Below are 22,906 nucleotides of genomic sequence, written 5' to 3' on the forward strand. Positions count from 1 at the left end.
TCTGGAAGCCATATGAATCCCTTTGGCTTGGATCCTATCGTCGACTGAGTAGAAAAAGATTTGATGAGGATAATGTGAAGAAGAGATGAGAATATTGAGAGAGAAGGAGGAGGAGAGTTTGGGAGAGATGATATGTGTTAGGCTTGCATGCCCTAACACATAATATTTTATTATGAAAAAGCATATAGTACACTGCAGGAGAATAGGGAAGTGTGCACATGCACTTACACTAAAAGGACACTATAAATAATATTTTATTATGAAAAAGCATATAATACACTGCAGGAGAATAGGGAAGTGTGCACATGCACTTACACTAAAAGGACGCACTATAAATATAATACACTAGCATTCTCTATACTCCCCCTCAAGTTGGAGCATAGATGTTGATCATGCCCAACTTGTCACGAACACGATGAAGAGCATCTCGACTCAAGGATTTTGTAAGAACATCAGCAAGTTGATCCCCAGATCGAACAAAAGGAGTGACAATTTCCTTAGAAGCAACTTTCTCCCGAATAAAGTGACAGTCAACCTCAATATGCTTGGTTCGCTCGTGGAAAACTGGGTTACGAGCAATATGGATAGCCGCTTGATTGTCACAGTGAAGAGGAATAGGACCCGAAGGAGGATAGTCAAGTTCTTCAAGAAGATTGCGAAGCCACACAAGTTCACATGTCGCATGAGCCATAGCACGATATTCAGCTTCAGCTGAGGACCGGGCAACAACTGGCTGCTTTTTGCTCTTCCAGGTTATAAGATTGCCACCTAGGAAGGTACAGAAGCCGGATGTAGATGACCAAAAGTACTACCTGCACAATCAGCATCGGAATAGCCAGAAAGATGAAGATGACCATGCAACTGAAAGTAGAGGCCAAGACCCGGGGCTGATTTTAAATACCGAAGTATGCGGTAGACAGCCGTGAGATGAGAAGTACAGGGAGCTTGCATGAATTGGCTAACAACCCCCACTGCAAATGAGAGATCTGGGCGAGTAATAGTCAGGTAAATAAGCCGGCCTACAAGTCGTCGATACATCTCGGGATCAGTAAGGAGAGGACCATCATCTGGTCGAAGCTTCTGTGAAGTATCCATGGGAGTGGTAGCAGGCTTGCACCCTAACATGCCGGTCTCCATGAGAAGATCGAGCGCATATTTTCGTTGTGACAAGACCAATTTGGATGATGAGCGAGCAACTTCAATTCCGAGGAAGTAACGAAGAGGACCAAGATCCTTGATTTCAAACTTGGTCTTCAAAAAATCTTTGACCTCCCTCATTCCAGCAGAATCACTACCGGACAAAACAATATCATCCACATAGACAATGAGAACCATGATGCCCGTCGATCGACGACATATAAAGAATGATCAGCATGACTACGAACAAAGCCAAACTCCAAGAGAGCCTGACTAAATTTTTCGAACCATGCACGTGGAGATTGTTTGAGTCCATAAAGAGCCTTCTTCAACCGACATACAAGTGCAGGGTTGTGAGAAGCAACACAGCCAGGAGGTTGATGCATGTAAACTTCCTCTGTAAGATCCTCATGGAGAAATGCATTCTTAACATCAAGCTGAAACAAGGGCCATGATAAATTAACGGCCAAGGAGAGCACAACACGAATTGAATTAAGCTTAGCCACTGGAGAAAATGTCTCGAAGTAATCCACACCATGAATCTGGGTGTAACCTTTAGCAACAAGACGGGCTTTATAGCGATCAATTGAGCCATCTGGAAGAAACTTGATTGTATAAACCCATCGGTAGCCAACAGGCTTATGGCCTACAGGAAGTGGCACAAGATCCCAAGTATGATTCTTCTCAAGAGCAGACATTTCTTCCATCATCGCCTTTGTCCAATCAGGACTCTGAAGAGCATGTGAGAGAGATCTAGGAATAGTCTGTGATGAAAGGGAAGCTGCAAACGACTGAAAAGACGGTGAAAGATGATCATATGAAACGAAATTACTAATGGGGTGTTGAGTACAAGATCGTGACCCTTTGCGCAAGGCAATGGGAAGATCTAAACTCGAGTTAGGAGAGTCACCTGAACCAACATCCAAAGTAAGCGGAAGGGTAGATGATTGAGCTTGTGAAGATTTATCTCGACGCTGATACACCCGCAGAGGCTTAGGCTCAACCATATCACCAACAGGATGCTGAATAGAGGGGAGAGGAGTTTTCCCATGATCATTAGTGGAAAGAGGAGAACAGTTATACTCCCCCTGACGCGCAAGAGGATCACAGAGGGATCGGCCTGGAGTGGAGAAAAAGAAAGATCCTCAAAGAAGGTGACATCAGCAGAGACATATTTCTTGCGAGTCAATGGGTCAAAGCATTTATAACCTTTCTGACTCCGAGTATACCCTATAAAGACATATTTAATCGCCCTAGGACTAAGTTTATCATTACTCCCATCCAAAATTTGAACAAAGCATGTACAACCAAAAACTTTAGGTGGTAGAGGAAATGGGTTATCATGAGGATACAAAATAGTAAATGAAGATTTATAAGACAGAATACGTGAGGGTATACGATTAATAAGAAAAGTAGCAGTTAAAAGAGCATCACCCCAAAAATGTTTGGGTAGATGCATACCAAGTAGAAGGGTGCGAGCAACGTCAAGAAGATGACGATTCTTTCGTTCTGCAATACCATTTTGTTGAGGAGTGCGAGCACATGACGTCCTAGATAAAATACCACGTTCTTGCAAGAAGGACAGAAAGGCAGTAGACATGTATTCTACCTCATTATCAGAATGGAGGGATTTGATGGAACAATGAAATTGAGTGCACACTTCATGATAAAACACTTTGAATGCATCAAATACTTCACTTTTAGATTTCAAAAAATAAATCCAAGTCATGCGGGAATAATCATCAATAAAGGTAACAAAATATCTAAATCCAAAAGTCGAGGTAACCGGAGCTGGTCCCCAAACATCCGAGTGAACCAGAAGAAAAGGTTGAGATTTCCTCCCAGAAGAGCTAGGAGGAAACGTAGCACGATGATGTTTAGACAATTCACAAATATCACAGCATAATGGTTTAGTGACAGGTAAGGAGGGAAATAAAAGTCTCAATCTAGCAATGGATGGGTGGCCTAAGCGGCAATGCCACCGAGTCATGGACTCTTGATCTAGAGAAAGGGTACTAGAAGCGGCAACAGGTGTATCATCGAGAAGATAAACGCCTCCTCGCTCATGCCCTCCACCAATCACTCTCTTCGTCTGTAGGTCCTGAAACAAACAATAAGAAGGAAAGAAGGTGATGGAACAATTGAGTGATTTAGTAAGAGAGCTAACAGACAATAAGTTTAATGGAAAACGAGGCACATGCAATACGGAGGACAGACAAGGAAGAAGAGAGGGATGGAACCAATCCCAGAGATGGGAGATTGGGTTCCATCTGCGACTGTGACATACTGAGTGGGAGAAGAAGAAGAAGAATAAGAAGAAAAGAATTGCAACTTACCAGTCATATGGGAGGAAGCTCCAGAGTCAATGACCCAGGAGGTAGGAGAGGATGACGCAAGAAGGGCGGTACCTGACTGGGCCGAAGCTGCGTGAGAAGGCTCAGGAATATCCCGAATGTGAAGCCGCATAAGGGCATCATATGCCGCCCGAGAAATAATAAGAGACTCCCCTGAAGTAGACTGCTCAGCTGTCGGGGTGGAAGACTGTCTCAGAAGCAACAGTGGAAGCAATAGAAGCAGCGGCATACGTAGGACGACCATGTAGCTGCCAGTAATAATCAATAGTGTGATTAGTTCCACCGCAATGTGAACAAATGCGGGAACCATCACGTCCTCGTCCACGTCCACCACGACCACGAAGACTACGGCCACCGCGACTGCGATCTAGATCGCGGCCTCTACCACGACCACCAAAACCAGAAATGCGCCCTAAGCTCAAGGATGGTACCCTAAGACCAATGGAGTACTGATCGCCAACAAGATGTGCCGAACGCTCGGGTGGCACAAATGAATGAGAAGGAAGAGTAGAGATCATAGCACGCTGACACATGGCATAGACTGTCGTCAATGGGGGAAGAGGATCCTGCATAACAACCTGATCGCGAACGTGAAGATAATCAGAACTCAACCCAGCGAGGAACTACATGATACGAGTATCATCCCGTTGCTTGTGAGCATGTTCATAATCCTCTTTACACTTGGAAGGAAGAGGCTGATACATATCCAACTCATCCCACATACCCCGAAGCATCGAATAGTAGTCTTTTAAGGATCTGGAGTTTTGTTGAAACCGACCAATTTCTTGAATAAGCTGGAAAACCCGTGAAAAATTCTGAGATTCCGAGAACATATCATGAAGCGTATCCCAAATGCCTTTAGCCGAGGATAAAAACATCACTGAGTGGCTAATCGAGGAATCCATGCTATTCAACAACCATGCAATAACTTGATAATTCTCCTTTGTCCAAGACTTGTAGGTAACATCTGTAGAGCTTGGGGAATCATCCAAAATATACGACAACTTGTCACGGGCTCCTAAAAATACTTTTACAGATTGTGCCCATTGAAGATAGTTGTCACCATTCAACTTAATGGAGGTAATCTGCAAGGGGTTAGATTCAAGAGACTCTATGCCAAGAGATGAGGGCCCTTTGTCAGCCATAATAGAGTCCAAGAGAAATAAACCTATGCCAAGAGACCCCCTATGCCAAGAAAGATTGATTCAAACAACTCTATCTCACTCAATCCTTCATAATAGAGAATGCTAGTGTATTATATTTATAGTGTGTCGTTTTAGTATAAGTGCATGTGCACACTTCCCTATTCCCCTAAACTTTTAGCTCAAACAGAGCCCATGTGTCCGTACAACGCTGACGTCATCCGTACGGCTGCTGACGTCAGCAAGGTGACGTGTCGCCTCTCAACCTGTTGGATGCAGAATGCCTTGAACTTGCTCTGATACCAAGTAGAAAAAGATTTGATGAGGATAATGTGAAGAAGAGATGAGAATATTGAGAGAGAAGGAGGAGGAGAGTTTGGGAGAGATGATATGTGTTAGGCTTGCATGCCCTAACACATAATATTTTATTATGAAAAAGCATATAGTACACTGCAGGGGAATAGGGAAGTGTGCACATGCACTTACACTAAAAGGACACACTATAAATATAATACACTAGCATTCTCTATAGACTGGAACATCCTTTTGAATAATTTTCCAGGTAAGTAGGCCAAGCTCGGGGGGGATTTTTGGGTGCCAGACCCATGAGGCCCACGTTTTGATCACCCCTTGAGGCGGGACAACTGCTAAGCCGAGTCGATACTGAATTTGCCTAAAGATGAGTTGATCCAGATCTTTTTGTCCTCTGAATTTGACGTACATATAACCTCATCCGAGATGTGGTCAAGAACGACCCAAGGAAGGAGAAGAATTGCCGCATTTGGGTCGTGCCACCCATTTGGGCCAATGAAAGAGAAAACCTGCTGCTGCTGCTGCGCAGGAGGATGCAGATTCCATTGACGCAGGGGACCAAGCCCGGTCCAGTCGTCTTCCCAAAAATCACATTCGCCTTTGCCAATAATCCATCAGGAGTTGACCGCAACCATCTCAAAGTGCTGATGGATATGCTTCCACAAAGAGGAGGCCCAAGCAGCATTGTTCCCACCTAAGGAAATATCAGACGGGCTAGCAAAGAGGTATTTGTTCTTCATGAAGTTAGCCCAACAACTATCTTTGCCTCTGTTCATAATGATCCAGGCCATTTTCATCCTGAAGACCTGCATGATAGCCCTCAGACTTTTGACTCCTAGCCCTCCTGTTTTCAGGGTAGAAATACGTTTCCTGCTAATCCAGTGCAACCGTTTTCTGTCCCCTTCCCAGCCGCAGAAAAATCTGCAAAAGAAGATTCCACCTCTCCCAGAAGAGAGTGGGGAATGTTCGATACTACCAACGTGTGAAATGGAATGCTACTGAGAACATGGTTGATAAGAGTAATTTTACCTGCTTGGGAGAGGATTTTTTATTTCCAGCCAGCAATCCTCTCGTGGATCCTCTCTAGGATGGGATGGAAGTAGGCTCTCTTGCTTCTACCTTTGAATATCTGGACACCTAGATAGGTAAATAGGGATTCACTTCTTCTGAATCCTAGAATATTCTGAACTGTCCTGACTCTTGCCTCGGATTGATGGGCAGACAGGATGAAAAAGCTTTTCCTGGCGTTGATACTTTGGCCCGACGCTTGGTGGTAGCGATCCAGGAACGATTTGATCCTAGTCAAGGTGGTTCGGCCCCCATTGGCAAGCAGTAGCGTGTCGTCAGCAAATAGTAAGTGGGACACAATTGGGCAGTTCCTACGAGCAATGAATGGTTGACACCTCCCACTTTGGATCAGATTTTTGAAACCCCTGCTCAGGACTTTTGCTGCCAAAATGAATAGGGCTAGAGAAAGTGGATCGCCTTGACAGAGGCCCTTCGTTGAGAGAAAGAAGCCGCAAGATTCGCCGTTGACTAGGACGGAGAACCAAGAGTTCGACCAACACTTTTCGACCATAGAAATCCAGAAATTTCCAAAGCCGAATTAACGAACGACCGCTTTGAGAAAAGCCCAATCCAACCTGTCATAGGCTTTCTCAATGTCAAGTTTAATGAAAATGTTTCCACCTCTAACCCATTGATCGATGTCTCGAAACCCCTCTTGGGCTAGCGCGCAGCTTTCCGCTATGCTTCCAGCTTGAACAAAAGCACCCTGTTCCACCGAAATGATCTTGGGCAATATTTTACCAAGTCTATCGGCTATGATCTTCGAGCAAATTTTGTAGATGCAATTGCACAAACTGATTGGGCGAAAGTCCGCAAAAGATTCTGGTGCTATGGATTTTGGAATGAGACAGATCAATGTAGCTGTGAATGCCCGAGGGAGCAAATCATCAGTGAAAAAAGAGCGCACCGCCAGCAGTATATCAGGCCCCACGACAGACCAACAGCCCTGGAAGAAGGCCCTTGTGAAACCGTCAGGCCCGGGGGCCCCATCCTTCGGGAGCTCATCACAACTGCTAGGGTCTCTTCTAGGGATGTCTCCACCATAAGCATGCCGTTGTCTTCCTCAGAAATGGAGGGCTGGATGACATCTAGGAGGTCTTCAGGAGAGGATCACGGTTGGGCTTCCATGAGAGATGTAAAAAATTCGATTGCACCTTTCTTGATTGATTCTTGATCTGCAGTTATCAATCCATCAGCCAGCTTGATCTCATTGATGCGAGATCTTCGAGCGCGATCGTTAGCTGAATTGTGGAAAAACTTCGTGTTCCTGTCTCCCTCTTGGAGCCAGTGATTTCTGGACTTTTGTTTCCAAAAAATTTCCTCGCGAGCTTCTAGGCTAGCCAGTTCAACTTTGGCCCTGTTAACGGCTTGTTGGGAATCTAGGCTGTAAATGCACTGAGCGGCCCGTTCTACTTCAATGAGTTCCTGCTTTGCTTTCCTGATATTGTGGAACACATTCCCAAAAGTCTTTGTTCCATCTAACCAAAGCCATATTCACATTTTTCCCCAATAGAGTCGCCATTCTGTGAACGTTGGGAAATCAGCGCCCACGCTGGTTTTATGTTTTTGTTTTGTGGGGTGATTTTGACTGATTTGGATTGATGATGCAATGTAGATTTGAAGTCGCCACTAGCCACGTAAATCAACATCCCGCAATCGGCTAGAACCTGCAGAATATGTTAAGCTAGAGAATCTGAGTACTCTCTTGCTTTAAGTTAACTCCTGGCCTGCGATCCGGGATTTTGAGTAAGGGACCTCGGTTACAAAGAGGGAAGGTGTTAGGCACCATCTCTGCCCGTACAAGTGTATTGTCTCTACTCCATGTGGTAAAGTAATCTTAAGGGATAAGATAATATGGTCGAAATAGGACTATGCACACTTGGATTTCTGATGTAGCAAGATCTGGGATTCTAACAAGTTACAAAGCATATGTCCAAGGAATGTCTAAAAAAGCGGATGTAATGATGCTAATGTAAAAAAATAAGAAAGGGGACTAGATTACCCTGAGTTTCTGATGTGACAGGATCCGATATTCGACAAGTCATAAAGCATACATTCAATGGTGATCTAGAGGAGCAAGGGAGTTGAGAAGGGAATAATGATATGATGAATGCTTTATGGAAGATGATATGATCTTTGGCTTGCTCTTGAGATAGCTAGGACATGGGAGTGCACCATGACCAACCCGGATGGACTCGTAAGAGTTGAGGATGGCTTGGAGGAGGCTTGGGGAAAGCTGAAGGGTGGGGCTTGAAGGCTTAAGAGCTCCCTTTCATTCTCACTCACTTGCTCTTCATCTCTCTCTTACTCTCCCTTAGAATTTTTGGGAAATTTACTTCTTGGGTATGATTGTTGTATGAAATGAAGAGGGGTGAAGGCTATTTATAGCTTTTTGTGATAGCATTTTGGTAATTCCAGGGTTTGTGGAGGGTGAAAGCAGACATGGTGGCTTATGATTGATTGAGGGGAGAGAAGTCTCACGTGGCATGCTCTTATAAGCTCTTGGGATTTGTTAAAAGGGTAAATAGGGTGAACTTCGGGGGTAATTCCATATGAAAGTTGACTTTGGGAGGGGGGACAACTGTGTGCTTAGAGGAGACACCCATTGGATAAGGAACGGTACTCCGATTACCGCCGGCGGTACTCAGATTACTGCGGGCGGTAGTCTGAGTTTTGGCTGGTGGGCTTGTCTTTGGACCTCTGGTCGGCCCGAAGCCTTTCTTCGGATATTCAGATAAAAAAGGTTGGGTATGTTTTTTGGGAATTGGATCAATTTTTGGGTAGGCTCTGGTTTTGGGTGGTGGTTAGGGTTTAAGTTGGGGTTTAGGCTAGGTTTAGGGTTTAGGGAATGGTTGGGGTAGGTTAGGGTTAGGGTTTAGGGAATGGTTGGGGTTTCCGGCTCTCTTCCTGAGGGTTGTCCTTGCTTTCTCAAATTGCTAGCCTGGGTGGGGTGTCATGACCCTAAATCTAGTGTCGGTAATTCATGATTACTATACACCAAATTTTGGTTGACAGCCTTCATAGAACTCCGATTTTGGGGCTTCCAACTATCGCATACCAAGTCCCATAAGCGGGGCTCCACAAGGAGGATTTCTGAAAGTAAAGACGACAAACACGTGTCATTTCTCAAAATTCCATCATATTTAACGTGTTACTTTATACAACTGAGCACATCAAGGCAAAACCAAAACATAAACCATGTCATATTTACTATACCTGATGTACATATACGGGGTACTACAAAAAAAAATTATACACTGATATGTACAAAATAAAAAGGACAACTGGAGTTTGTGACCTCTACTCCTGCAGCTCCCTACTCTCACCTGTAAAAAAAAATAAGAAAGGAAACTTTAAGCTACTAAGCCCAGTGAGTGCATGTGCAGTGAAAATGCATGTTTCATGTCATGTTCATATCATGCACAGGCTTATTGGGGCCGATAACAATAAAATAAAGATACAATGCATTATTCCACTTTTCATGTTCCAAATTATTATTTTTATTTAAATCAACTTTCTACATTTTCCAATTGGATCACCAAGGTCTGAAACAAAGGTGTGATTCACATATGATTGCTACCCACTTGCACAGGCTTTTCCATCGTGGTCAACTACTGAGGTGGGACTGCATAATTCTTGGGCCGAACTAGTCTAACCCACTTGTGTTGAACCTTACTATCTGCCTAACAACTAGAAGTCATAAGTCACCTGGCAAAACAATAGCGGACAATTTACGAGCTTGTCACACACAACCTATCTTTGCTTGCCCATAAGCAGATCAGGTCAAACCTCTCAACCAATCGACACGCATCGGTGGGAGTCACCGCTTACTGTGGTATTTTGGCATCCCAGCACTCTGTTCTTCCATCCAGTCTAGGCATTGGTTGCTCCCAATGGTACCAATCGGGGTTTAAGGACTTTCACCCAGGGACCCTCTAATCATGTCCTGTTGAATTACACATTTCCGTTGTGGTGTCCAACTCAAGTCATAACAAAGTATGTTCCATCGCATTTACAATCACCGTATGCATAAGTCCACACACAAGCACAATATATCATGTTTTTCAAGGCAAGCATAGGACAACCTTCCTCATGTGGTCTCCTCATGAATTTAAGTTCCTCATAGCGGTCTCATGTAATGCATCCTGTATGTAGACAGTTCACATACTAATCATAGACACATCGTGTGTCGCAACACAACCCACTATGATCACCATACCATGATCTGAATCATTCACTCTCAATCATACAATGATACAACAACTATGAACCATGCATATGATATGCACATGACTTAGCCAATCTAAATCGAACTCGGGATTCATTCTGCAATAAAACTTCATGCCACAAGCATGCTTTTTCTCAAGAGTTAGCTACACCAAAAGGAGGAAGGATAACTCTTTCAAACGTTTTGTCAAACAAGTATTGAGCGGACTTTGTAAGGGACAAAGATAGAAACCGATGGAAATACTTATGAATTTAAACAAAACTAAAGCATATGAATCCCTTGGGTCTGGGCCACATGGATGGTTTAATTGATGGTGGAGATGGGGCCATGATGGGTTGATCTTGCATAGCTTCTGCCATGGCCCTTTTCTCAAGTTCATCTCTATCATTCAATCTTTCGTCAACAACCTAACCAACTAAATCAGAAAATCCAACAATAACCTAACCAACTAAATCAGAAAATCCAGCAATAACCTAACCAACTAAATCAGAAAATTCAGCATCATAGCCATTAGTGGGGTAATTCAAAGCTCTCTCTCTCTCTCTCTCTCTCTCTCTCTCTTTCTCTCTCTCTCAACAACCATGGACTAGAAAATCTATTCTTCTATAGGGCTTTCAAGAAATTTAACGCACATATATGCGTGCTCTTAATCTATGCACTCACCTATAACAATCAGAGGATTGGATTTCAAACTCGGCATCTACTTCCTTTTCTTCTTCTTCTTCTTCTCAACTTCCAATCACAAAAGGAAGAGTGCTGGAAATGGGTTGTTGAAAGAGGTTTTTTATTTTTTTATTTTTTTCAATGTTTATGGACTTGAAAATAGTTTTAAAATTCGCTTTTGTTTAAAAAGAAGGGATGGGAGGTGTTTTGTGATGTTTTTAAGAAGTTTAAGCTTATGGTAACAATAGAAAAATGTTATTTAAGTGATTTTGAAATAAAGCATTCCAAGGATTTTTTTTAAAAATTGAGGACATTTGAATTATTTTATCAAAATATACATGTGCATATCTATTCATAACTTACATTCCGGGTGTCATATTGACATGTCGTTTTCGCTAGTAATTCTGTAACTCGACTACAATCACAACGGTTAAGCTCTCGGACCTAACGGATTTTGAAAACTCGATGATGGCCCACCTCTAGATAAAATAAGGACATAGTTGTCATTTCTTAGATTGTTTAATTTTAAGTCTATATATTAAAATTCGGACATCGGGTTGAAATGCGGCTTGCGGCTCGATAACAGAACAACATTATGATTAAGTCAAAATATTCTCGGGGCCAATGGATCTACAGTCAACGGCTATCCAGTGTACGAACTAGATTTTGGGGCCTTGGGTCTTACATGGGGTTTCTTCAGATGCCCCTCTTTGGCCGAGGTTGCAAGCAACTGAGTGCCAAAGCGAATGGACACCCCACCCTTTTGGTCAGAAAAGGTTGTGGTTCAAATCCATTGCCTGCCATCTTATTGTAGCCAGCTTACTGTTTGGAAAAGAGATGAATTGCGTATATCATAAGGGTTTGAGGAAAACATTGTGATTGTTCCCGTGCGTTCTGCGGCATTACGGGCCACGAATCACAACCCTTTCACATCAGATTGTTAATAGCATCGGAGGTTAAGTCTGAAAAGTAGAGCCCCTGCGCGTTCTGCGCCTTTACGGGGATTCCCATACTGTTTGGATCTTGTTGTTTCCTTTGCTACGTAATCACCTTAGGAGTACTTGTTCCGTTTGATCGTCAAAGTGGTTAGCTGCCCTGCGCGTTCTACGGCCTTACAGGGAACTCACTACGCCAACTTGGACTCGATCAAACTTTCCAAATATCCCGGACTAGGTATGTGTGGGTAATCTTTTTACATGCAGTTTTCTGATTCGGATCTTCTCCACTTTGAATTTGGTTATTCTTACCAGAGATAGATCAAATCATCACTTGCATTCGACTCGTATGACTGTCTAGATAATGAGATCGGGCCAATCATGCTTGTTTCATATACGGATTCGATCATCCTCCTGGGAAATCGGAAGGGATCGGATCTTATTTTGTTGTTTGCACTGGACGCAACTGGGGAATATGGGAGACTCCTCAGTACACTGCATGCCGTATGCGATTTTCGAAAAACTTTGTTTGTTGAAAACTATCCTCTTCGGAGCTATACTCCTTGGGGATTTTATTGTAAATATTTTTGAGATTTTTGAAAAGATCTATTCGTTCTCGCAGGAGGGCGTCATCGTTCGGTTTTTTATTGCATAATTTAAATAAACATCAAACAGTCGCGTTGCCTCCACTAATGAGTTAATGGGACTAACCATGGTTTATTTTGCTAATTTGCTCTTCTTCTTTCTTTTTTTTTTTTTTTTTTTGTGTGTTTCTTATTTTCCTGAGAAATTTTCATTTTGTCAAGATTCCCAATTTCTTACAAGATTTAACAATTTCTCGTGAGATATTGGGTTTATCTTATGAGAATCTTTCATTTCTCTCATTTCCGTCCCTTATCCATCGGTCCAAAGCGTTTTCCTGTCGTCCCATCACCTCACAAGGGATAGTCGTGCTGATCCATGCACGTTGGGCGGCGGGCGGTAGTTGGATTACCGGTCGGCACCCGTTTGTCCACTGGTCAGACGCTGTCGCTGGTTCGAGCCAGGTGCCCTTCTTCCTTATTTCTTCTCATTTCTCCTTCCAGGGACAGTATTTTTGCTTCAATCCAAGCTTTTGTCTTCCTCTAGTGCTGGTTCCTTGCCATTTCCACTTCTTCTCCTTGATCTTCTCCTAGGTGGTTGTCTTTTGATGCAATGATCTTTCTTTTTGATGGATTTCAACATCCATGCTCATGGAGTATTTGAAACATTTATTTGTGGCCTTGGATCTTCCTTTTGGACATAGGAAACCACGGATCCGGATTTTGAGAAATATTGCCTGGAATTCCAACATTTTGAGCTTGTTGGAAAAAAATTATTTTGCCATGAATCGGTGTATTTTTTTGTTTTTGATTGAGCGGGGTGTGATAAGAAAGGTGCCCCACTCTTATTTTGTGTATGGACTTTCTTTTTTTTGAAGAAGAAGAAAAGAAGAAGAGGGCCTAGATTATGGAATGGTGGGCCAGGTTCGATGATTCGTAGTCCACTTGGATCTTCCAACCATATGGATCTTGATGGTGGTCCATCATTTGTGGAGTGGATCACACTCCCTGGCTAGATTTTTGTCTCCATGTATGGGTTGGATTCTCCAAGTGGGGTAGGATCATGGGCCTAGAAAGGAGGATTTGGACAATAGGCCCTAGGCCTTGAATCTTGGTACTGGATTGGGCCTTAGGACATGGGCCTTGGGATAGTGGACTTGGGACTTGGAGATGTGGGCCTTGATCAATGGGTTAGAGAGCTTTTGAAATGTGGGCCTTGGAGTGTGCCTTGAGATATGGGCGTTTGGGCTCTTGAGATGTGGGCCTTGGAGTGGGCTTTGATCATTGGGCTTTTGAAATCTGGGCCTTGAGATGGGCCTTTAGCAGCCCATTCACGATGTGTATCCCTCTTCTCGAATGTCTAAGTTATTTTATGGAAGTGAGAGGGATACTTACCTGCGAATGTTTGATCATGCAATATGCCTCGTCGCGGTAGGAATGAGGCTAGACCTTCTCATCAGCCAGCTGATCCTTATACGTTCCTCGAGAGGGTCGGCATCTTTCTGATGTGGCTCGAGAAGGAGGAGCTCCTGCAGTCTTGAGGGGTCGTGGGGTCCGCACTCATTGGGCCACTCCAGTACCCGACAGGGCCATCACCTCAATCCCCGACAATAGCTTCGCCTAATCCGCGCCAAAAATCTGGCCCAAACCATCAACAAGGGGACCATCACCTGCCCCATCCAAACCACCCATCATGCTCGAACCATCAAGATGGGACACACCATCCATCATGGCCCCATCTGCCCCATCCAAACCATCCAACACGATCAAATCACCATCCCCACCATTAAGACCCAGGCCATAAACCATCGCAAGATCCGGGCCATCCATCACCATCGTAGCCCCATCCACACCATTCAATGGCATACCCATACCCAAGCCTCCAAAAACTAACCCATCTACTAATGGCCCACTAAGCATGGGACCATCCAAGCCATCAAATCCCCATCCATCTCCCAAACTCTCCTCAAACACATCATCACCACCCATCCCACCATTAATGGTGGTAGGAGCCACACCATAAATGGCATTTACCTCCCCAAGTGGCCCTACCAACCCTCCATTAACACCCATCAAACCTCCATCAAAGCCATCCATAAATGGGCTCCCACCCACCATGCCATCATGAAAAAGGGGAGAAGGTGCATCATTCACCTCAAAAGGGCCCATCCTCTCATCATTGTTGGACCCATCAAGATGCTTTCCAAATCTAGCCATGAGATAAAGGGCAAAGAAGAAGAGGACAAAAGAAAGAAGAAGACAGAGGGGACAAAAGGGAGAAAAATGAGACAAAGGGAATGATCCGGAAATCAGAGCAGAGGGAGAATATCAGGGAACAACAACCTCGGACAAACAGAAGAGAGCGGACCTCGTTGGAAGAAATGATCAGGGGCAGTACCGCCCATGTGCTCTCTCTGCACCTACAGACTGACATCGCCAGAAACCCATGCAAATGTCAATGGGCGGTAGTCCGACTACTGCTCGGGCCTGGATTTAGCACAAATCAAGAGCAGGGCCCACTTAGGGAGCAAGAGGGGTCCAAATCATCAATAATCAGCATGATCAGATCAGCAGAAGGGCTCAAAAAGCAATAAGAAAGGCAACACCAGGTGAATAAACTTTGATATATACAGAAGAATGTACACAGATGATACATGGAAAGAAGTGATATAAGAACACTACTCATTAGGTACATAGTCATCTGTATCTTTTGGATGAACTTCAGGCCCCAAAAGGCCTCCCCTAGCAAAACGCGCACCGCCACCTGAAGCATAAGCATTCCGAAGAATCGGGCCGATACCATACTGCTCGCAGCAGGAGTTGTACTCCCTCGATGGATTGACAAAGGCACTGGCCTCATAGCCATCCAAAGCAGCATCTAACTCCCGCTCGAGTACTGCCCTCCAGTCTGTCGGACTAGACGAAGGACTGAATGGAACCAAGGGACTACTGGTCAATTGCCAAAGGGTCTCATCCAAATACCATTTTGTAACCCAAAGATCCTCCAAAATATGACGTCGACGTGAGGCTTGGAAAGCCTTCTGAGCTGCAGGAGTAAGAGCAGCGGCTGATCGAAAGTAGGGCCTAGTGCGGAACTGGTAAGAACAAAAGAGTCAAGGAAAAAGGGCGAACAAAAAAAAAAAAGATACCAAGAGATCACTTAAATCATCGGGAACAAGGGCATCAACATTAGATCTCCAAGCGAGATCGGAAAACAAGCAGGTGCGGCTGTGATTATCCTTGTACCACAACATCATACATGGAAAAGGAGACGTGTGATCAATCAGAGTGGGCCCGAGTTGGGGAAAATGATCAAAAAAGTAGACCTGCACAAGAGTCACAATCAAGAGGCGCACCAGAATCGACCATCCAAAGGTACAATGTGAGATAAAGGGATCCAACACACACCTCGATGAGTGGGTAAAAGCCAGTCTAAGATCTACTGCTACAACGGTTGGCCTTGTCCAACCCATCATACAAATGGGCTAGAAGCGCCGCATTCCAGTTGTACGGCGTGGGAAAGGTAATAACTGCCACGAGTGACAACAGATGGGAGCTCAGTAGCTCGTTCCCATGGTAGAAGATCATGCCTCCCAGGGTGTACAAAATCAAGGCACGAGCCTTCACAACGGCCTTGGCCTCAGGCTGAGGAATGCGTCGAGAAAAGTTCGTGGATAGCTAGAGCAATTTAAACCGCGGCCCTGAAAAGTCCAAGGAATCCGGCATCATCCCTAACATGTTCATCCAATCATCCTCAGTAGGGATAGGGAGGTCCTCCTTGAACGGAATGGATCCCCCCTCATACCGAAGGCCAAGCTGCATATATATGTCATAGGAGGTGATCCCCCACTCTCTAAAAGGGAGGTGAAACGTATGAGTCTCGGTGCGCCACCTCTCAGTCAGCACGGATAGTAGAGCCATGTTCATCTTGCTCAGACGGACTCTGAACAAGCTAAACAGGGAAGTACGCTCCAACACCTGAAAGAACAGCGGCTGGGGATTCTTGAACCAATCTGGCCAATGAGTGCAGACCCCATGACCCCTCAAGACTGCGGGAGCTCCTCCTTCCCGAGCCACATCGGAAAGATGTCGACCCTCTCGAGGAACGTGGCAAGGATCAACTGACTGATGAGAAGGTCCAGCCTCATTCCTACTGTGACCAAGGTATCCCAAATCGGTGACGATACGGCCGTATCGGCCGATACGTAATGGTAACGGCCGACACCGTTACACGATACGACGTCGAAACGGTCGTTACGGAATTCTGTGACCATAATGGCCGTTACGGGCCATAACGCTCTTGCACCTTACGCATTCGACACAAACTTGACCCACGGTCGAACCTAACTCCTGCTTAGTATGCACTACCCTTTTCTATTTCCTTTTTCTTTTTCTTTTTCTTCTTTTTCTTCTTCTTCTTCTCTCTCTCTCTCTCTCTCTCTCTCTCTCTCTCTCTTTGTTCTTTCCTTCTTTCCCTCTTTTTTCTTCTCTCTTCTTTCCCTCTTTTTTCTTTTCGGTTTCCCTCTCTCCCTCTTTTTTTATTTTTTTTCACAGGTGTCACGCTAAGACGAGTGCTTAGCTGCTGTAGGTACGTGTCACGCTAAGATGAGCGCCGACACTCCTCGATCTCCGAGTTGTACGAACGGTTCAAAGGAGATCAAAGTTACGTGGGCTCCTCAGTGATGTATTTATTATATCTACACTGTTCATCTATTATTAAATATCATTTTAGAGCATTACCCAAAAACTGAATCATATCCAAAGATCGTCTGGACCACAAAAAATAGCAGCAGAGATGATAATTTTGACCGTTAAAAATTTCTTAGGGCCTACTGTAATGTTTATTTTTCATCTAACCTATTAATTGGGTCACATTGACGTGGATGAAGGGAAAACACACATGTCAACTTGATTTAAAACTTTTGTAGCCCCCAATAAAATTTTAATGGTGGACGTTTAATCATTGTTGTTTCTTATGGTGCAGTCCACCTGAGCTTTGGATGTGCCTCATTTTTGGGCTCATGCCCTAAAATTATTTGGCAAAATGGATGGACGGTGTGGATACAACACATTCATCACGGGTGGGGCCCAAAAAACTTTGACATGTGTGCTACACTTCACAATTCGAGTCCCGCCTAATTCGGGCCCTTAAAAATTTGTACACTAGACATATATTAACTTAAATTTACCCATTAAATTATGGATTGCAATTGCTAACTCACAATGCCAAAATCAAATTGACTGCATAGTTTTAATTGTTAATTTGTGGACTTTTATTTTTTAAAATAAGGCCTTTTGATTTTTTTCATGATTCATTATCCAATAAATGTCCACCAATTCATAAGTGGGATAATGGCAAAAAATTGCATGAATTTGAGGCTAATTGAGGCATAGATTGGTCCTCCAAGTCAGCCCCAAATTGGCAATGCCATCTATCTAAATTTAATTTCATTTTTTTAAAGAACTATTGGGAGATGATATCAAATTATTAAGTATATAAATTAGATATTTAGAAAATTAAATATATGAATTTTGTAGTCAAATTCAGGTTACCTGGTTCAAAAATTAATCAGACAGTCCAATACAACTTCTCACCAAAGAGTGGACCGTTACACCACCATAAACATGTTCCAATTTATAAATGAATGCATATTTGGAATGCTTAGAATATTGCGGATTTAATCCATATTTTTTCATATTTTTTTTGCAAAAAAAAAAATAAAATTACGCCGTTACGAGCCGTTACAGCCCCATATTGCCGTTACGCCCCCATATCCGTATCGGTTTTGGAGGGCACCGTTACGCCAACCGATACCAATATGGGATGCCTGGATTGTGACGAGGCATGCTTCATGATCAAACATTCACAGGTAAGTATCCCTCTCACTTCCATAAAATAACTTAGACATTCTAGAAGAGGGATACACATCGTGAACGGGTTGCTGAAGGCCCATCTCAAGGCCCACATTTCAAAAGCCCAATGATCAAAGCCCACTCCAAGGCCCACATCTCAAGAGCCCAAACGCCCATATCTCAAGGCACACTCCAAGGCCCACATGTCAAGGCCCACATTTCAAAAGCTCTCTAGCCCATTGATCAAGGCCCACATTTCAAAAGCTCTCTAGCCCATTGATCAAGGCCCACATCTCCAAGTCCTAAGGCCCATGTCCTAAGGCCCAATCCATTACCAAGATTCAAGGCCCAGGGCCCATTGTCCAAATCCTCCTTTCTAGGCCCATGATCCTAGCCCACTTGGAGAATCCAACCTATACATGGAGCCAAAAATCAAGCTAGGGAGTGTGATCCACTCCACAAATGTTGGCCCACCATCAAGATCCATACGGTTGGAAGATCCAAGTGGACCACGAATCATCAATCCTGGCCCACCATTCCATAATCTGGTCCTGTTCTTCTTTTAAAAAAAAAATAATAATAAATAAATAAATAAACAAAATGTCCATACACAAAATAAGAGTGGGGCACCTTCTTATCACACCCCACTCAATCAAAAACAAAAAATACACCAATTCATGGCAAAATAAAATTTTTCCAGCAAGCTCAAAATGCTGGAATTCCAAGCAATATTTTCCAAAATCCGGATCCCTGGTTTCTTATGTCCAAAAGGGAGATCCAGGGCCACAAATAAATGTTTCAAGTACTCCATGAGCATGGATGCTGAAATCCATCAAAAAGAAAGATCATTCCATCAAAAGACAACCACCTGGGAGAAGATCAAGGAGAAGTGTAAATGGTAAGGAACCAGTACTAGAGGAAGACAAGCTTAGATTGAAGCAAAAAATGGCGTCCCTGGAAGGAGAAATGAGAAGAAGAAATAAGGAAGAAGGGCACTTGGCCTGGACCAGCGCCAGCGTCCGACTAGCGGACAAACGAGTGTTGGGCGGTAATCCTACTACCGTCCACCGCCCAACGTGCATGGATCAGCACGCCTGTCCCTTATGAGGTGATGGGACGACCGGAAAATGCTTCAGACCGACGGATAAGGGACGGAAATGCGAGAAATGAAAGATTTTCATGAGATAAACCCAGTGTTCGAGTTGTCGGTATCGCTACAAGTTTCGCTGACTGGAGATAAAGATATAATATCGTTATCGTTGATAACCGGAAATGCGAAGAAAAATGGCGAATAATGGGAAAAATGATGCAATTTTCAGTAAAACTTCAGGGCATGCCTAAATACACATATTTGCATATTTATGAATAAAAAAATTACAAAAAATGCATTAAATAATAAGTTTTCATTTAATGGGGCCCAAAAAGCATGCGCTACCGTAAGAAATCGCTCCAATTGTAATCAAAATGAGTTTATATTATACAAATGCAGCTGGCATATAATAATTAAGACATGTAAAAGTTAATGAATTAAAAAAGTACACCTTTCTTGGGACGTAGAATCTATATATTGGTACACTTGGTGATTGATGGCTTGGATATGGCACTTGTCTGACATATTGACGCATCCATATAGTTTTCCAGATCATTTTGTGGTATAAGCCCAAAAAATAGGTAGATCCAAATCGCATGTGGACCACATCACAGGACAGTGTTGATTGAATGCACACCATTAAAAACTTTTTAAGGGCCACAAGTTTTGTATTAAACTAGTTTGTATAACCTAATCAATAGGTTGGATGTCAAATAAACATTACACTGAACCCTGGGAGGTTTTTAATGGTGGACATTCAATTACTACTATTTCTTGTGGTATGGTTCACCTAGGAGTTATTTATGTCCGATGTTTTGGATCAAGATGTAAAATGATCTAAAAAAATGGATGGACAGCGTGGATCAAATAAATACTTCATGATTGTGCCCACATAGCACCAACTACTAGCCATCTTGCTAGGGGCAACGTCACTAGCCAAATCACATCTTGGCAGATGAGTAGTTGGATCTAGATTGTACATCTTGTGGGCCCCACTGGTAAGTGGTCTTCTGTTGTACACCTCACCATCCTAGATAGACGGAATCATCACAGCTCCGGAATATCTGCACCATCTTAGAAGCACGTAGAACACTCAATATTTGTCTGTGTATGATCAGGTCTGTTCATCATTGGTGTGCTCCGATGCTAGGCCCTGGCTCCAAAAATCATCCATGTCCACAAATTAGGTGGGCCACATCACAGGGAACAATGAGGATGGAACGCCAACCATAGGTTTATGTTGGGGGCCACTGTGATATGCATCTATCATCAAACTCGTTCATCAAGGGTGACTCTTGGGGATGAATGGAAGATACAAAAATCAGCTTGATCCAACACTCAGGTGGGCCACAATGCTTGAACTTGATGTTTTTAGGAGCAATTTAATGATTTTCCTATTCGTGCAGCCCATTGAAACTTTTATCGATCTGATCTTTTTAATGTATGGTTAGAGAAAGGATTCTTACCCAATGGACGGGTTAGATTTCACAGATACAGCCTGGTGCTTGCCGCACAGAGCTTTCATTATTTACGGTGTGATTGGGGTCCATCATAGACAATAATACTACAAAATTCAACAAGAACTTATCACGGTTAGATCATCTGTTTCTATTTTTTTCAACATACAGGACCCCACAAGATGTAAGACCTGGATTCATTTCCCCAACGTCACTAGTCAGAGAATGAGGCAGATCCAAAGCTTCAATGGACCACAGCACAAAAAACAGCAGGAGGATTGATGCCCACCGTTAAAACCTTCTTAAGGCCCACCAAGATGTTTTTTCAAAATCCAACATGTTCAAAAGTTAAAAAAGACATTAAAAAAAGTTAAAAAAACAAATATCAGCTTGATTGAAAACTTTTGTGGCCTTTAGAAGTTTTTAACGGTGGCCTCATTCTCCCCACTATTTTTATTTTATTTTTCGGTGTGATCCACTGGAGCTTTGGATGTGACTCATTCTTTGGATCTTACACTAAAATTATCTCTCCAGACAGATGGACAACGTGGATACAAAACATACATCATGGTGGGGTCCACAAAACTTGGTGACATCACTTCAGTTGCAGTCTCGCTACTCAACCTGTCAGTAGCCAATCTGCACACCTTTAGAGCAAGAGAGCTTTTGGTTTTACGAAATTCTCTCTTCTCCGAAAAATCTGCAATGACGATGAGATTTCGATCTTGTTCCGTAAAAAATCTCCCAGAAATTTATCTTTTTCTTTTTCAAATCCGAACCCAAATCCCCGTAAATCTCGGCGAAATCAAGTTCTCTTTCAAATCTCTTTCTTCGAAGAAAACAAAAGGGTTTTTTTTTTTTTAAAGGGTTTTCTTATCTCCAAAAATTCGGAGCTATCAACAGCAATTGGCCCACTAAATCTACCCGAAAGCCACTTCCACAGGTAAATCTTGAGAAAAAAAAAGGTAAGAGAGCTCTTTTTTGTATATTTTTTTATATTTATTTCAATTATTTTTTCCAATAATAGGGAGAACGATAGCTATTTTTTGATAAAATCGAAAATATCGCCAATATTTCGTCGACATTTGGAAGAGAAATGAAACTTTGGGGTTTCGATATCGTCGGTTCAGCGACACCGATAATATTGCCAATATTATCGATTTCTCGTCGACAATGAAACCACTGGATAAACCCAATTTCTCAGGAGAAATTGCTAAATCTCGTGAGAAATTAGGAATCTTGATAAAATGAAAATTTCTTAGGAAAATAAGACGAAATACCAAAAAAAAGAAATAAATGCAAATTAGCAAAATAAATCATGTTTAGCCTCATTAACTCATTAGTGGAGGCAATGCGACTGTTTGATACTTATTTAAATTATGCAATAAAAAACCGAACGACGACGCTCGCTCGCGAGATCGAACAGATCTTTTCAAAAATCTTAAAAATATTTACAATAAAATCCCCAAGGAATATAGCTCCGAAGAGGATAGTTTTCTGCACACAGTTTTTCAAAAAACGCATACGGCATGTAGTATACCGAGGAATCTCCCATATTCCCCAGTTGCGTCCAGTTCAAACAACAAAATAAGATCCGATCCCTTCCGGTTTCCCTGGAGGATGATCGAATCTATATATGATACAACTACGATTGGCTCGATCTCAATATCTGACAGTCGTACGAATCGAATGCAAGTGATGATTTGATCTATCTCTGGTAAGAATAACCAAATTCAAAGTGGAGAAGATCCGTTGTAACCAAAGTATCAGAACCAGAAAACTGCATGGAAAAATATTACCTACACATAGTGTTTCCATTGTTGACGAAAAATCGATAATATCGTTGATATTATCGGTGTCGCTGGACCGGCGACACCAAAACACCAAAAATTCGTCTCTTCCTAATGTCGACGAAATATCGGCGATATTTTCGATTTTATCGGGAAAAAAATAATTATCAACGACAACTCTCCCTATTATTATTTTTTTTTTTTTAAAAAAACAAAACAGATATATAAAAAAAAAAAATCTCTTACCATTTTTTCCTCAAAATCTGCCTGCGGGAGTGGCTTTCGGATGGATTTGG

At 42.9% G+C, this 22,906-nt stretch overlaps 2 protein-coding genes across 5 annotated transcripts in view; one reads left to right on the plus strand and one right to left on the minus strand.

Moving 5' to 3' along the window:
• The window catches only part of LOC131216921 (protein ENHANCED DISEASE RESISTANCE 2-like), a 188,758-nt gene that overhangs the window by 111,895 nt on the left and 53,957 nt on the right, over positions 1 to 22,906 (plus strand). The gene's annotated exons all lie outside the window — the stretch shown is intronic.
• On the minus strand, positions 2,854 to 3,849 carry LOC131216922 (uncharacterized). The gene is made up of 2 exons (XM_058211540.1): positions 3,474 to 3,849; positions 2,854 to 3,238 (listed from the first exon to the last, which is right to left on the minus strand). The coding sequence occupies exons 1-2, from the start codon at positions 3,799 to 3,801 to the stop codon at positions 3,201 to 3,203; spliced, it is 366 nt and encodes a 121-aa protein (XP_058067523.1). The 5' UTR covers positions 3,802 to 3,849; the 3' UTR covers positions 2,854 to 3,200.

The sequence above is a fragment of the Magnolia sinica genome, chromosome 10, assembly GCF_029962835.1.
Source record: "Magnolia sinica isolate HGM2019 chromosome 10, MsV1, whole genome shotgun sequence".
In the NCBI taxonomy this organism is placed as follows: Eukaryota; Viridiplantae; Streptophyta; class Magnoliopsida; order Magnoliales; family Magnoliaceae; genus Magnolia; species Magnolia sinica.